The sequence below is a fragment of the Ochotona princeps genome, chromosome 25 (assembly GCF_030435755.1).
Source record: "Ochotona princeps isolate mOchPri1 chromosome 25, mOchPri1.hap1, whole genome shotgun sequence".
Lineage (NCBI taxonomy): Eukaryota > Metazoa > Chordata > Mammalia > Lagomorpha > Ochotonidae > Ochotona > Ochotona princeps.
In genome coordinates, this window is record NC_080856.1 from 10797967 (window position 1) to 10814505 (window position 16539).

The 16539-nt window shown below is 46.0% G+C and overlaps 1 protein-coding gene across 2 annotated transcripts in view; it reads right to left on the reverse strand.

The window, feature by feature from the left end:
• CAV1 (caveolin 1) overlaps window positions 1-16060 on the reverse strand; it is a 33343-nt gene extending 17283 nt beyond the window's left edge. Inside the window, exons 1-2 of one of the 2 annotated variants that reach the window (XM_004592471.3) lie at window positions 15903-16060; window positions 14268-14432 (exon numbers count right to left, since the gene is read on the reverse strand). In XM_004592471.3, coding sequence (XP_004592528.1) covers window positions 14268-14432; window positions 15903-15932 — 195 coding nt within the window. In that variant the 5' untranslated portion in view covers window positions 15933-16060. Of the gene's footprint in view, window positions 1-14267; window positions 14433-14571; window positions 14653-15902 lie in introns of those variants that run through there. The other variant, XM_012929072.3, reaches the window with a different exon arrangement.
• Window positions 16061-16539: the final 479 nt, after the last annotated feature.

Below are 16539 nucleotides of genomic sequence, written 5' to 3' on the forward strand. Positions count from 1 at the left end.
CTAGGTTTCCCCTTTTTCAAAATCTGGAATGGTGACTCTCTGAGCAATGTCTTTTTTTTGTAGGTTTTCTGATAACCTGAAAATACCCAAAGGTCATTGTTCCTTAACAGCCCTTCCAACAAGTCACCTAACCATAGCCTCCCCTGTGACTTTCTCTTCACCATTTATCTCTCCTTACTCCCTCCTTTGGGCTTCTCCACAGTCTTTACCTCCCTGCTAGAGCAGAATAAGAACCAATTCTTTGTAATTTTGATCAGCTGGGACAAAGGTGGAGAATCTAGTATGTGATACCCCTTTAAAAAATACCATGATGCTTTTTAAAAAATATCATTGGGGCATACATTTGGCCCAGTGGTTAGGATGCTAGTTACAAAGCCCACATTCCACTCAGGAACTGAGCCATTCTTGGCCCTGGTTCTGGATTACAGATGCCTGCTACTGCAGACCATGAGAGGCAGCTCAAGTGACTGGGTTCCTGACATCCATGCATGAGTTTTGGATTAAGTCATCAGCTCTCAGCTTCAGCCTTCACCCAGCTCTGCTTGTTGTGGACTTTCGGTAGGTAAAAATGGAAGGCAACTCTTTTTCTGTCGATGTAATCATTAAACTATTGAGATGGTTCATATTCTGGAATAACTGGCAGACTCAGTTTGAGTTCCCAGTTGTCCAGGATGTACAGTCAGTGGATTCATTTGAGGATGTTTCTGTGGGGTGTGGGTTTATGATAAAGGACTTCCTTAGCTGTCAAGCTCATCAGGCATCTTGGTTTTCTATATCCCAGGCTCCTGCAAAAATGACAACCTTCTGAGACCTTGTGTGTGTGTGTGTGTGTGTGTTTTACTTCTTTTATCTCCACTTCTTAGCTGTTCTATTTCAAGTCCTTTGGCATTATCTCAATTTGTCTTGGTCTTTATCTTATTTTTAATGGGCTATTTGTAAGTTGTCAAAAACCACTGATAGCATTTTTATCACAGATGTTAAGAAGGTGTCATTTGTAGGTTCAAAATCCTCGTAACTTGTACCCTCCAGTCTCTGATAAAATTTGGAATGTGCTAGGCCTGACAGGATGTTAGAATGTATCTGAAGAACTGCCACTGGGGGCTTAGCACGATGGGTAAGTGGCTAAATCCTCACCTTGCAAGCACTGGGAACCCATATGGGCACCAGTTCATGTTTCAGCTGCTCCACTTTCCAACCAGCTCCCTGCTTGTGGCCTGGGAAAGCAGTCGAGGATGACCCAAAACCTTGGAACCCTGTACCAAGTGAGAGACCCAGAAGAAGCTCCTGGATCCTGGCTTCAGATGAGTTCAGCTATGGCTGTTGTGGCCACTTGTGGAATGAATGAGCAGATAGGGAAAAACAAAAACAAAAACAAAAAAAGGAGCAAATAAAAAACCCCAAGACTGATACTCTAGGGCTGGTGAAGGGGCTAACCCTCTATCTGCAAGTGCCAGCATCCCATATGGATACTGGTTCATGTTCCCGATGCTTTACTTTCAATCCAGCTCTCAACTTATGGCCTGGGAAAGTAGTGGAGGATCGGTCAGGTCCTTGGACCCTTGTACCCAACATGGGAGACCCGGAAGAGGCTCCTGGCTCCTGGCATCAGATCGGCTCAGCTCTGATTGGAGTGAACCAGAGGATGGAAGGTCTTTTTCTCTCTCTGGTCTCTCCTTCTCTCTTTAAATATGCCTTTCCATAAAAACCACAAACAAACCAACAAAAGACCCTGGGCCCAGCACAGTAGCCTAGCAGCTAAAGTCCTTTACTTGAACGCGCTGGGATCTCCTATGTGCTCGGTTCTAATCTCAGCTGCCCTACTTCCCATTCAGCTCCATGCTTGTGGCCTGGAAAAGTAGTCGAGGATGCCCAAAGCCTTGGGACCCTACACCCGTATGGGAGACCCATAAGAAGCTCTGGGCTCCTGGCTTCAGATCAGCTCATCTTCCAGCCGTTGTGGCCGCTTGGGGAGTGAGTCATAGGATGGATGATCTTCCTCTCTATATATCTGACTTTCCAATAAAAATAAATAAGTCTAAAAAAAACCCTGATATTCTTTTCACTTGTGAAATGTTTGATGCCTCTTCTAGAGTCATTTGACTATTATGCTGTTCATATTTTTTTCCTTTATTTTTCCATGAGAGGAGATCTGAGACCCATGAAAAATCACTTAGAGGTCAAAATAAACTTTCATACTGTTGGACTAGTGGAGCAAGAGTGGCTGCTTTTCATTGAGTCACTTCTCCAAACTCTGTGTGCTTTGTGTCTAGCAGCAGCAAAGCCAGAGAGAAGGAAGAACTGGCTTGGGCTTCCCAATGTTGTTGCCTCCTCCAAGGATGAAGGTTTTGGATTTTTCTCAGGGATGTCACCTGGTCTAGAGATTCTTCTGAATTTCATCTATCTATAGATAGATGGAGTGTTTGGCAAGTGCATTCTTTTTTTTTCAAATATTGCTTTATTTTTTTATTGCAAAAGCAGATTTACAGAGAGAAGGAGAGTCGGAGAGAAAGACCTTCCATCTGCTGGCTCAATCCCCAACTGGCTGCAATGGCCAGTGCTGAGCCGATCTTAATTCAGTAGCCAGGAGCTTCTTCTGGGTCTCTCACATGGGTGCAGGGTGCTAAGGCTTTGGGCTGTCCTCTACTGCTTTCCCAGCCCACAAGCAGGGAGCTGGATGGGAAGCAGAGCACCTAGGGCTTAGACCAGTTCCCATATGAGATACCAGCAGTACCATTCAGTGCCTTATCCATCACACACCAAAAAAACTGGCCCAGTGATGAAACAGTAAAGCGTAATAGCTCAAAGGCTAGGATCACTGCTGCAGAAGGTGGAGGGAACAGAGGACGTGGTTGGTTCTGTCAGGGCCCAGATGCTGAAGGTCAGCTCTGAAGGTCCGGCAGATGGCTGAGCTCTGCTGGACGGGCCCTGCTACCACAGGACACATGACACATCATGGCTGAATGGCCCTTCTGGGAATCACATGACGTGAGAGTCCCAACCTCACACCTTTGTAACTAGAGACACAGAAGAGCTTCCCCAAATAGTTTGGTGAATTCTTGGTAATTAATTGCTCCAGAGTATAAGATTCTTTTTTCATTTAAAAAATGTATTTATTTTAAAGAGAGAGAGAGAGAGCGCAGGCTGGGAAGGAGACAGAAGAGAGAAAAAAGAACATGAGACAGAATAAAAGCTCTTCCATTTGCTGGTTCACTCCCTAAATGGCTGTGACAAGCAGGGCTGTGCAAGGCTGATGGCCGTGACCCAATCTCATTTTGTGTCTCCAAGGTGGGTGTCAGGGACCCAACCACTTGAGTCATAACCTACTGAATCCCAGAGCATAACACTAGCTGGGCTTCCAACACGGAAATGGGTGTCCCAGACAGCCACTGAACTGCTAAATCAAACGCCTACCCTTACACAATTTCTTTTCCTACTTAAAAGCCTGACCCTTGAGAAAGAAGTCAGAGAGAAAATCTGTTGATTTAATCAAAGTGTTGAAAAAAAAATCAAGCACACACGGTTTCATTTCCTTGACATGTTCCGGTAGCCCCCTTTCCAGCTATATATTCTTGCTAATGATATAGGAGAGGCAACAGTAAGCCTTGTCCTGGAATGTTTCCATTGTTCTTTGAAGAGATTAATGGCGTCTTGTAAAATGCACTATTAAGTCTGTCCCTTGCTTCTGGCATTTGTTTTTTGAGAACAAATACGTAATGCCTAGGGAGGAAGTCTCAGAAAAACCACTTGCAGGGTGTGATAGGCATTTCTGTCATCAACATGAGACTAAGATTTCTCTCAGCTGTTTTCCTGTTTTTACTGTGTATGGTGCAGAGGCACGTGTATCTGTAGAAGTTGAACAAGCAAATGAGAGAACCTTAAAAGAAGCTGTTTCACGCCTGTCAGGACCTGCTTCCTTCCCTCAGACTTGCCCTTTCCTGCACATCTGGGCAGGATCAGCCCCACCCCAGGTTCTCCAGCCAGCCTGGGTGATCAGAAGTGGCTGAGTCAGGTGAGCCAACACCACCCAGCACTGCTGCTTGTCTGGGGCCACTTCCAATCACTGAGACTCCCCCCTCATGATGCTGCATTTCTAGTTTGGGAACTTAGCCCTCCCTGCTTTGTTGGAAACTTGTCCAACCTCCACATTCCTTGAGGTCTGGGAGTTTCCATGGGTCTTACCACTGGTCCCTCTCTTCTTTATCCCACCCACCTGCCAGGATCAGACGCTAGTGTGATGGTAGAACCACAGGACCTGTGGCACAGACTGTATCTAGACTCTCTCACACTTAGCTGCCCATCCAGGGTGAGGTAGCCGTCATTCCTTTCTGTTCTTGGGTGCCAACACTGTCTGCCCTGTCTGCCTGGATCACCACCTCTTGTGTAGTGAAAGGCATGGAAATGCAGTGGTTAAGAACTTGGGCTTTGCAGATTCATTCTCTGGAGTCAAAAGCTGAATCTACCCCTCCTACCTGGGTAAGGATGACCAATGGCTTGTTTCCAAAATGAAAATACTGGTGATGATGCTAATGGTATCCAACCACACCGACCTGTTGCCCACCCAGAAATGTGTCAGGCAGCTGTGGGTCTCTGCAGCTCCTTCTGTTGGGACCCTTGTTCTGGTAAAGATGTACTTTGCTTTGGAGACAGCCGAGAACTCTGTGCTTCCTATTTGACAGTGGGCCATCCTTTAGTAAAATGACCTCTCTTGGTCTTGTTTATATACAGGGTTGTCCATTAAACTCCACATTCTTCAGGGATAGGAGCTGTGATTCAACTGCTCAAGAAAGCCTGTGCCTGGCCAACTCATTTGGTTGGACAGCCTGTGCAAAGAAAGAGGCCTGGGGTCCTGGGGCAGGGTGTTGGGCACTTTGTGGGATGCCAGCGCAGGGAGAAGGAGAAGGGCTCTCTTGGAACTTCCTTTATTTGGCTTCTCCTCCTCCCAATCACTTACTTTCTCACTACCTGAGCTCAGTGTCTTTCTAGCCTTTAAGTAGGGAAGCGTGTCTGATAGCTGGGACTTGGTGAGGCGACCTAGTACAACTTGTAGACACAATTTATGTTTTCAGCATAGAGCCTATCTATGGCCTGTACTGAAGTATCCTAGCTGGGCCAAGAGGACGGGAGGTCTATATATTGAATGCAGCTTTTTTAAACACATACTGTTAAATTGTTAAGAGAGCACACGAAGCACACGCACATGCCATCAAGACTTATTTAGGTCTCAGAATTAAAACTGGCTCCTAATTGCCAAAACAGATAACAATGGCTAAGGGGAAACTCAGTTATGTATTTAGGAAGGTCCTCTTCCCCCACCATGAAATAATGACCAACAAGAGACATCTTCCAAAGTCAATTAAAAAAAATAAGGTGTATTTTATACCTGAAACATTAACTGAGTTCCCAGGAGAGGCAGGAAATATGTATTCTGTGCACATGTCAATCTGTTCTACCAACCAATTCCCTGGGTAGCTGCACAGTACACAGATCATGCAGATTTCCTTTAAGATAAAATTAAAAATACTTCCCCCCTCCTAAACAATGGTTCATGTGAAAGCCTGCGATTTTATGTTTCCTGGACTAACTGAAAAATACTTAAAAACTATTTTAAACGTTTTCAGCTTAGATTGACAACATAGGGGATAGAATGATGTTGGTTTTATTAATTGTATTTCAAAGTAAGAAACCAATTACAGAGAGTAAAGGTTACATATTGGGAGCTTCTCCAAAGTGCAGTGCAGCTTAAACTGATACAAGTCTCCACTCAGACTGTTTTCTAGCAGGATGTGCAAAATTTTCACATTCCAAGCATGACATGACTGCCTCCTCCCCCCGCAACCCCGTCTCTGACTTCACTGTCTCCTGCCTTTCATCACAGCCAATCAAACTCTGGTACAGCCTGATCTTGCCAGAGTATAGTGTTGAGTGGGAACTATCTAGTGCCCTTGAAGTCCAGAAATCAGCAGTAGGTCATGGGCAATAATTTGTGACTGTGTTATCTTGATGAAAGCAATGCTGTTAATTGCTATGTGAGGCTGACTAGTTTAGGTTGGTGTAGACAACCTAGCATATATGCTTGCCCCATTGCTAGTTCACCCAATGGCTCTAAGCCCAAGGAATCTCAAGGAATGGAGAACCATAGAGTGGGGTTCACTTTTAGATCTCTCCATGGGGCTTCAGAACTCTCTGTCAGGGTTTAAGTGAGCCTGACCTTCAGGAATTCTAAGAGAAGTATCTAGAATGACACTTGTAACTCAACTCTTCTTTTAGGGTGGAATCAGCCAGAACATCTATTATCAAGCCAACCTTGGATACAATGATTTCTATATACGACTTCAAAAAACAATCATTTTATGAATGATTACTTGATTCTCTGGGAAATACAGATATTCAAGTACTACCTCCAGATACTTTAATAGATCTAGATGTATGATACATATATGTAGATCTAGATAGATCATAGATACAGGTATACATATCATGTGCATGTGTGTGTGCATGTGCGTGCATGTGTGTGTGTTTAAAATTCCCCTAGTGATTGTGATGCCTAGCCAAATCTGGGTTGCTCACTGGGTTTACAGAGAGACAATGAGGTTTTAAAAAGGCTGCAAATTTCAGATTTTTGAAGGAAATTTAGAAATTATGAACCAAACTGGGACAAGAAATTTAGATAACTGAAATATTTTCCACAATTTTATGAAAATGTATAGGACCAAAGCCCGAGTAATCCAAAAAGTTCATGAAAAAAAAGAATTAACACCGGTTTATTTTTGTGTAAAAACTAAAATCATGCAGTTTTGTCATAATACTTATTTTTCCATGAAAATTTTGAGGTGTCATTGGAGGAGCCAACTGTTTAAAAATATATACTCCTGGGAAAGGCATTTGGCTTAGCCTTTTTTTCCAAGTTGATTTTATTTACTTGAAAGTCAGAGTTGGGGGGAGGGGGTTGGGGAGGAGTCTTCCTTCTGCTATTTTACTCCTCAAATGGTCTCTGTAAGCCAGGACTCCATCAGGCAGAAGCTAGGAGCCAGGAGCTCCATTTGGATCTTCTGTGTGTGGGGTGGGTGCTGGAGCCAAAGGAGCTGGGCCGTATTGTGCTGCTTTTTCAGGCATATTACTAGGACGCTGGATAGAAAGTGGAGCAGCTGGGACTCAAACCAGCAACCAAATAAGATGCCACCATTGCAGGTGGCAGCTGAACCCACCATGCAACAAGTCTAACTTAGTTCTTAAGACACTGTTGGGGGTACCCCTGTCTCATATGAGTTCCTGGGTTCAGGTCCTGCCTCTGCTTTGATTCCAGCTTCCTACCAGTGTATACCTTGGGGGCCAGTGCCATGGTGTAGCTGGCAAAACCTCTACCTGCAGCACCAACATCCCATAAAGGTGCATTTGTATCCTGGTGGCTCCAGTTCTGATTCAGCTCCTAGAAAATGATGTGGAAAGGCAGTAGGGAATGGCCTAAGTGCTTGAGTACCTGCACTGATATGGAAGACCTGGAGGAAGCTCCTGGCTTCTTACCACCCCAGCTCCAGCCATTTTGGCCATTTGGGGAGTGAAGTAGTGCGTAGTAGATCGACCTCTCTTTCCCTATCTGTCAGTAATTCTGCCTTTCAAATAAATAGGTAAATCTTTTTTAAAATTACTTATTTTAAAAATTTTAATATTCGGGGCCAGCATGATGGTTCAACTGGCTAGTCTTCCACCTGAAAGTGCCAGCATCCCCAATGGGCACTGCTTTATGTCCTGGCCGCACCACTTCCCATCCAGCTCCCTGCCTGTGGCCTGGGGAAGCAGTAGAAGATGCCCAAAGCCTTGGAACCCTACATCCACGTGGGAGACCTGGAGGAAGCTCCTGGCTCCGGGCTTTGGATCAGTTCAGCTCTGGCCATTGTGGTTATTTCATGAGTGAGCTAGTGGATAGAGGATCTTTCTGTCTGTCTTCCCTTCTCTCTAAATCTGATCTGCCTTTCCAATAAAAATAAATCTTAACAACAAATAAACAAATGAAACAATATTGGTGTCAGTGTTGTACCGTACTGGATTAAGATGCCACCTGCAGTGCCAGCATCCAGTATAGGACTGATTCCAGTCCTAGCTGCACCACTTCTGATCCAGCTCCCTACTAATGTTCCTGGGAAAGCAACAAAAGATGGCCCAACTGCTTGGGCCTCTAGATGCCCATATGAAGCTCCTGGCTCCTGGCTTTGGACTGGGCCAGGCCTAGCTATTTTGGCCATTTAGGCAGTACACCTGCATATTAAAGATGTGAATGAGGCTCCTGGCTCCTCGGTTTGAACTGCCCCAGTGCTGGCTGTTGTGGCCATCTGGGGAGTGAAGCAGCATATTAAATGTCTTTCTATCTCTCCCTCTCTCTGTAACTCCAAATTTCAAATAAATAAATAACAGCTTTTAAGAAGAACAATTCTGTTTCTGTGCAGATGTGTGTATGACTTTCAAGTTTTACAGAAGAATGTTATAAACTTTGCAAATCTATCTTTCACTATCTTGGCATAATACTATTCCCTTATTTCTGTGGATCTCCAAGCACCTACATGTTAGGCATACTTCTAGGTACTGGAGACTTTTTTAAAATTAAACTTTTTTTACTTATTTAAAATGCAGATACAGGGATAGAGCAAGAAAGAGAGAGGTCTTCCTTCTACTGGTCACAACAGTTGGGAATGGACCATGATGAAGCAAGGAGCCAGGAACTTCATCTAGATCTCCTACATGGATGGCAAGAACTCAGTATTTGATCCAACACTCACAGTTTTCTTGATACATTAGCAGGGAGCTGGATTGGAAGTGGAGTGGGTAGGATTCTGATATGGAATTCAGGCATCATGTTAACCTGATACAGTACAATGTCAGCCTTGATGATTCTTTTTTTTTTTTTTTTTTTTTTTTTAGAAATATAGTTGGCGAGCCTGGCATTGTGGTATAGTGGTTTAAGCTGCCACCTGCAACCTCCCAGTATTCCATATGGACTCTGGCTGGAGTCCTGGCTATTTCCTTCCACTCCAGCTCCTTGTTAGTTTGCCTGAGAAAGCATTAGAAGATAGCGCAAGTGCTTTGACCCCTGCACCCATATGGAAGACGTGGATGGCTCCTGACTCCTGGGTTCTGCCTGACACATCCTGTTACTGTGGCCACTTGCGGAGTATAGCAGCAGGTGGAAGATATCTCTGTCTCTCCCTATCCTTCTCTATTTTCAATGAAGAGGCCACTGCTTGCTCATGTGTGTGTACTTACATAATTCTAGTAGAGAAAAGGTTGGGAGGACACCCCAGATTCTGTGTTTTGGCAAAAAGCATCTTTTTTTTTTTTTTTTAAGAAAGGCAGCAGCTGTCTCTCCTCCCTATTACAAACACTGCCAGGAAGATCTTGGAAGGTCCCAGAACCCCACAGGTCAGCACATCATTGTAAGGACCAGCTCTCTCTCTCTCTCTGCACTCCATCATAGAGAATGTAAGTTTAAAAGTAGGGCAAGCTGAAAAGTAGCTTCATTTGGAATATGAAAGTGTGATTTCAGACTTGAGTGGGCAGGATGTACAAGCAGGTGGTTTTGGAAATGACTGGTCGTTTGAGATGCTGCTCAGTGTCACAGCTGTTTGTACTGTTTGTTCCTTGGAAATGTAGCCAATGCCGATGATAAAGGGTATCTCACATCGTGAGCCTGTTCAAGGATAATCTGTTGGCCTTGCCTCCAATACTAAAAAATAATATGAAATTTTATTTGGTGTTAACCAAAGCTTAGCTAATTCTTTAATGGTTCTGGACACAACTCAGAGATAAAACGAGAAAAAAATTCTTTTAATAATCATTTAAAGTATATATCATTATTGGCTGAACTTAGACATATTTCAGGTGTTTCATAATGAATAATACTATGGTTAGTCTGCTGTTGGTCTTTGCTCTGTAATGTGATAACAGTACCTCACCAAAGATGACCGTAATGCTGTTTTGCAAACTACGGATTCCAAATCCCATGCGTGATTTCATATATGGCAAAACACCAATCCCTGTCTTAAAAAACTATCTGCTAAACAAACAAACAAGCAGACCTGACATCAATTCCAACAGAACACAGTATTAACACAGCGTTGTGTGCTTAGAGATGATCTGATCTGTCAAAAATAGTGCTTTGATTATGTGTTTATAGAATTCTAAGAATGATTACGTTACTGATAATAATCACCGATTACTCTAGCCTGCTTTCTGATCAAAAGGGATCACAGAGGCCTTTAGGAAACCAAAACTGATTAGATCCTCCTATGAAGGGCTTTTCTTGACTGCTGAAGACAATTTTGCATTTGTGCATATGTAAGAATCACCACATTCAGCTTTTAGAAAAGCAAGTTACAAAAGCATATTTTTATTTTCCAGTGAAGACCTTTCAGATGTCCTGATTTGTCTCAGTGCTAATCTAGAACTCAAAATACCTGGTTTTGGACATCAACCACGTGAAAACATTTCAAACTTTGTTAGTCCTTAATGACTCAAAAAAAAAAAAATTGAAAACCAGCCTGGGAATCATTATGTTCCTTTGCAAGTCTACATTTCTGCCCTCTCCATCATCTTGTGCTTCTATGGTTCTGTTCCCAGGGCCACAGGGGCTGCCTTCCTTTCATGCCTAGACCATGACACAATTACATGTAGCTCTTTTCTGCTCATTCAGACCGGCTGCCTCTCGTCACATCCTGTACCTGTACCAGAGACACCTCGCAAAGAGCCCAGCTCCATCACACCTGGCCATGCTTGAAGTCATGGCTAATGTGACAAAGCCCAAACTTTTCAAGCCTGCTGAACTGGGGATGCTGCCATTTGGCTGCGATCAGTCTTTTCGTCTTGGATCTGTTACTGCTCTGCCATGTCACCTCCCCATTTCCAACTTCAAGGTGCTGTTAAAGCTTTCCTGGGGAGTATTTCTACCTTCATGCCTTGTGCATTTAGAATGTCCTCCATGGCTTCTCAGTAATTTGCATCTATCTGTCCTCCACGACCCTACAGATCGAACCTTCTTCGTATCCTTTCCTCTTTCGCTGTAACTCAATGTCCTATCCACAGTAGTTTCCCTAACAGTTAATTAACATCAGTACCATGCATTAAAATTTTCCTGCTATGCAATATTAGTTATTTTTGACTTACTGTATTGCCTATTTGGTTTGTGTCCAACATGGTGCTGAGAAGGCTTATGGTTTAGACCACATGGAATAGTATACCAAAAGGAAATGAAAATAGTAAACTCTGTGTGAGAGAGAATAAATCACAGGAGTTAATAAAACTGAAAATCTATGTGTTTCCGGAAGTCAAGGGAAAACACTAAAAAGAAAATAATTTAAAGGCCCATCATTTACTATTTGGCAGTCATGTGTGTGTGTATGTGTGTGTGTGTTTCTAAATTAGAGATTACAAGGCAAAGTATCTACTCTTGTGGATTCTAGCAGTTTAATTAACATGCTGAGCAATGGCTAATATGATCTCAGAATTATACATTGAAAATGTTCTGTTTGTCTAGGAAACTCAAATATGCTCACAATACACGTGAGGGAAAATGGGAGCTGAAGAAGACAGAAATCTCAGAGTGCAGTCAAGTTGCAGCGCCTTTAGTTAGAGGGAATCTGAGAAAGCACCTGTAAATATTATCTCTGTATAGATCCTGTAACATATGGAGCAGCAAATTCTTCCTGAGATAACAAATGAATTTCACTGAGAATACATTGTACATTTTAACTTCTATCCTGTGACTAGCGGAATAGGTGCTGACATCCCAGCTTCTTGAAATGTCAGTTCATGGCACATATGGCTTCTAAGTGTCCTTCAGCTCGCCCCATGGCTATCTTATGGGTACTGGTGCTGCAGTTCCATTTTTTCACTATTTGTTCTTTTAAATTTCTTATAGAGACTGTTTTTTAAAAGCAGGGAATGCTGTTGTTCAGCACTGCCCAACAGACAACTCTATGTCTGTCCAACAGATACCAACAGAGAGGAGGGTTCTGCATAGAGAAAGGTTCATTATCTGAGCCACTGATCACACATGTGAAACATTCTGCATTGTGCCTAGTGACACTGAGGAATGGAATATTCAATTGCACTTTGTGTTAATTGCTTGGACTTGAAATCAAAACAGCCACAAGTGGCCTTGGACTATTGCGGTGGCTGGATCAGTTGTCACAGAACTACAAGCCTATTTATAACAGATCTTGTCTTACTTCATTGGATCCTTTTCAATAGGAGATTTCCCTGGCTACTCAGCCTATGGAGTTTCAAGTTACTTTTAAGTATAGCTTTGGGTATCAGCATTCCTATATAGAGTCTATGTTGTCAAAAGTAACAATTTTTAAAAAGGTGTCATTTACTGTCACAGCAACAGTATCACCTTCTAACTGTGTTTGTGGTTGGATGCCATGATAAAAATGTATATAATAGGAATCTCCAAAAGGTGTAGGGAAGCATCCCTTCCCTGGCCGTTCTGGTGTTCAAGGGGTTCTATGGGCAGAATCTGCATTCGTAACCTTGGCCTCTCTCCCTGTCTAGGCAGGGCTCTGAACAAGTGGGCCTGCAGGTTCTGCTGTAGATGGATTTTTCTGTTGGACATTCTTGTTTTGCTCACAGCTCTTTAAGCAAGTGGGCGGCAGTGGGTGTCTTTAGGCCAGCAAGAGCTTGCTCTAGCTCATTTTAATTTCTGTAATTTGAGGCTCTGCACGCTTGCTCTTTGAAATGCTATTTTGTAAACTTCCATTTCCCCTAAGCCCGTTATTCCTTTTTTCCATCTGTGCTGAAGCCTCTTTTCCCAGCGGGGCCTTTCTTTCCCAATTGAGTCATGGCATGTGTGGAGACCCACATCCACACTGCTGGCCTGTCTGACTCACGCAAGGAGCTTTGCTTGCTCCAGGGAATCCCACTCACAGGGCACTGGGACAACAGTGAGGCGCTGCTGAAGCCAGCCCTTTCTGGAATCTGCCTCTTTTCCTGCCAGTTTTCTTTCTTTTCTAAAGCTACTTGGGAAGGCACCGTGGAGAAGCAAAAATGCCCTTCTCACTTGAAGGTAATGTTTTTAGTAATTTTTTAAAGCAGTTCTAACTTTCAGCTTATAAACAACTTTGGGCACTGCCGCAGTTGCTTTTAAATAGTCCATCATCTGGCTATTACAAAACGTACCAAAGCTCCAAAGTTTATTTTCCCACACCAGCAAGCCAGTTCTGACCGTCAATTCAGAGTCAGTTCTGACTGTCACATTTTCCTTCCAGTGACAGATGAAATATATTATTCATAAATGTGAACAGTCCTCACAGCACAGCTGTCACCATCAATGGAGAGGAAGCTGCCGTGGGAACTGCTCACCTGCCTAGGGTCTTGCAGAATGGGGTCTACATACTGTAATCCTTGAAGCCAGGATCCTCTTTGGCCTTCTGTAACCCACAAGGACAGCCCCAGCCAAGGATGGCTCAAGCCCTTGATTTCCCAATCCAGATGTTCATATAATGAATTCTTCCAACTAAGATTTGCTAAAAGGGTCAAAGTTGAATTACCTAATGATAATTTAAAAAAAAATCTGACCACTAAGTCAGACCCAAATTTGGCTAATAATCCAAGTCAAATAATCTACATTCAATCTCACCAAGCAAGTAAGCCAAGGAGCTGCAACCTCAATGTCCTGTTAGCTCAGAGAAGACTGGTGGGGAGCTGTGACCGATGCAGCTTGCTCCACCTCACCAGAAGTGTCTAAGGGAGAAATCAAGTGGAGTGCATTATTTTGGAGTTTGCAAATATTTTCTATTTTGCACAAGAGACAGATTTTTTTAAAAAAAAGTTACAGCATTAGTCCTAAGCATTTCCATCTATTTGATTATTTTGTAGAAAATCACTTCCAATTATTTTCACTAGGGAAACATAACTGTTCTGTGTTCTGACTCCCCGCGTAAGAGACCCTCCACAATTATCTTACTGCTTTAGTTCCGCGTGTAACGGGACCTGTCACTTGACTTTCGCCCTGGGAACGGAACGCAGCCCCCCTGCAGGCTGGTCTCTTGCTGAGATCCCGGAGGTTCATTAGCTAAATGGCAGCGGAACTAACCAGCAAGAGGGGGGAAGGGGAGAGGTGACGTTTCCGACCATCTCTGGCATTCAGGCACACCAAGCCCCCAAAGAAATCGCGTTTCCTCATACAGCCCCCAAAAGGCACAAAGCAGCTGGCCAGAGGCGGGCCTGTCGAGCTCCCACTGGCCTGGCGGACCACGCTCGCCCCTGGCGCCTCAGCTTACCTTGACTACGTCGTCGTTGAGATGCTTAGGGTCGCGGTTGACCAGATCGATCTCCTTGGTGTGCGCGTCATACACTTGCTTCTCGTTCACCTCGTCGGCCATGGCCTTATTGTTGGGCTTGTAGATGTTGCCCTGTTCCCGGATGGGAACCGTGTAGAGATGTCCCTGCGGAGGGGGCAGGCGGTCAGGAGGGGAAGGTGGCAACAAAAAAAAATCAAAGAGAAAAGAGAGAGAGAAAAAAAGCGATCAAAAGGAAGCCGGGCGACCGCCAACACCTGGAGCTAGAGCTCGAAATGGAACTGACCTAGTGGACGAAGACGGTTCCGCGCACAGAAAAGTCTTGCCTGCCGCAAGCTTTTTAAGAGGATCTAGGAGACGACACCACACCCCTCAGTACCAGGCAGAGAGAGCCGGCCTCCCCCGCCCGCCGCCAGGGGTCAGGGCAAACCCCGCGACGCGTCCAGCCGGGAAGGGGGACGCCCTGCGCACTCCGGGCCGCGGTGCCGGGAGGGGACCCCTAAAGGAGAGAGGGGGCGACTTCGGACTGCGCGCCCATCTGTCTCTTTGCAAATGTGCTCTCGCGCGCTTCACCTGCTGGGTTTCTCTTCCCTCGACCCCCCAGAATCCCTAGCCTTATAAACCCTTCCTGCTGGATCCTTAAGATCAGAAGCGAACCCCCAGACCTAGGAAGCGCCCGCATTTTCAAGGCTGCTGAGCTGCGCGTGTTTCTCGCACCTGCCTGTGAACCCTCCACCCGCTCTGGTCAACCTCAGAGCTCTCTTGTCCCTGCACGGTTGATCTAGACCTGTGTGGGGTGGTGTCCCAAGCTCACACGTCCCCACCAGTGGGCCGATCCACGTGCCAGGCACCCTTGGAAGTAAATGTCACCTGTGCACCACTGCCCGGACTCAGTACCCTCAGGTTGCGCCAGACAGGCTGCGGGTGGGTGGCAAAGCAGCTGCTGAGTTTGGGAAAAGGATGTGTCAGTGCCCAGCGGTGATGGGAAAGGGAGTTTGTAACTAGGGTAAGAGGAGGCCCACCCTCTGGAGCACCCCCCACCCCACGCGCGCCCCTTCCCGACGCCGAGAGGCCACAAGGGTCCTTGAGACCACACAAGAACTTTGGAAAGTGCAAACACTCGCGGTGCCGCCGCCGCAGCCGCTGCCGCCGCCGCTTGGGAGCAGCCAAGGCAGGCACCCGCCCGGGACTCCCTGGGACTCACCCCGGGGCTGCGGATAAACAGTGCCCACTCCCATCCCAGCCTCCTGAGCGCCAGCTCCCAAGAGGGTCTCGCGACAAAGGCGTAGTCTGGACCCGTGTAGAAAACATGCCCGTGTCAGTGCACACCCAACTTTGGGACTGCCACTCTCGTGCCCTGGTCCCCTCTCCTCGCTCCGCACCCCCGCATCTCCCTGGCTCCTCCGGCCCCCTCGCCAGTAGGAGTACATCAAACATTCCTGACTTCTCTTCACCTCCCCGCCCAGGCCCATTCCTCTGCGGTGCCAACGCGACAGGAGAGCTTCCGAGAGAAGAGAGGGCTAGGACAAGGAAAACAGCCGTAATATTTGGAGTGGGAGCGGGTAGGGGCAGGCATTCCCCCGCGCGCCCAGCCAGCGCGTCCCCACCGGAGCCTACCTCGGAGTCTACGTATTTGCCCCCAGACATGCTGGCGCGTGACTGTGCGGAGCCTCTGAGGAGGTTTCCCTGGACTGTGATTTAAGGGAACTGAGGAAGGAAGATCTTGTATTGTACCGGGGGAAGAGAGAGAGGAAAAAAAAAAAAGCACTGGCCGGGGGGTGGGGTGTGGGTGGCTGGGAGGGAGCCTCCTGGCCACGCGCCAGGGGCTTGTTGGGCGCGCGGTTGGCCAGGACGTGCGCAGCTCCGAGTCCAGGCACATCCCCGAGGTTCTGGCAGCAGAGGGCGTGGAAAGCCGCGGGGATCTGTGGGCGAGCGCTCCAGCCATGCCCCCCGCGCTCGTATGCTGGAGCAGGGAGTTGGAACCCAGGGCCACATTTAACCAGCGATGCACCCCGCTAAGAGGCGTCCTGGGAAGAGCGCGTGTTTTTGCCATGCATCATCCGGCATGGGTGGGGCGAATCCAGAAGCAAGCAGGGATGGATACCCAGTATGGGCAACTCAGGCGTCAGAAAAGGTTTGCCCAGTTTGCCCTGGGCCCAAATTCCACCGCAGCCTCCGGGCTTCTGTCTCCAGGTGTCACAGAGAGACTTGTGAACACTGGCTCAGGTTTAGGGATGTTTCTCATTCAGACACC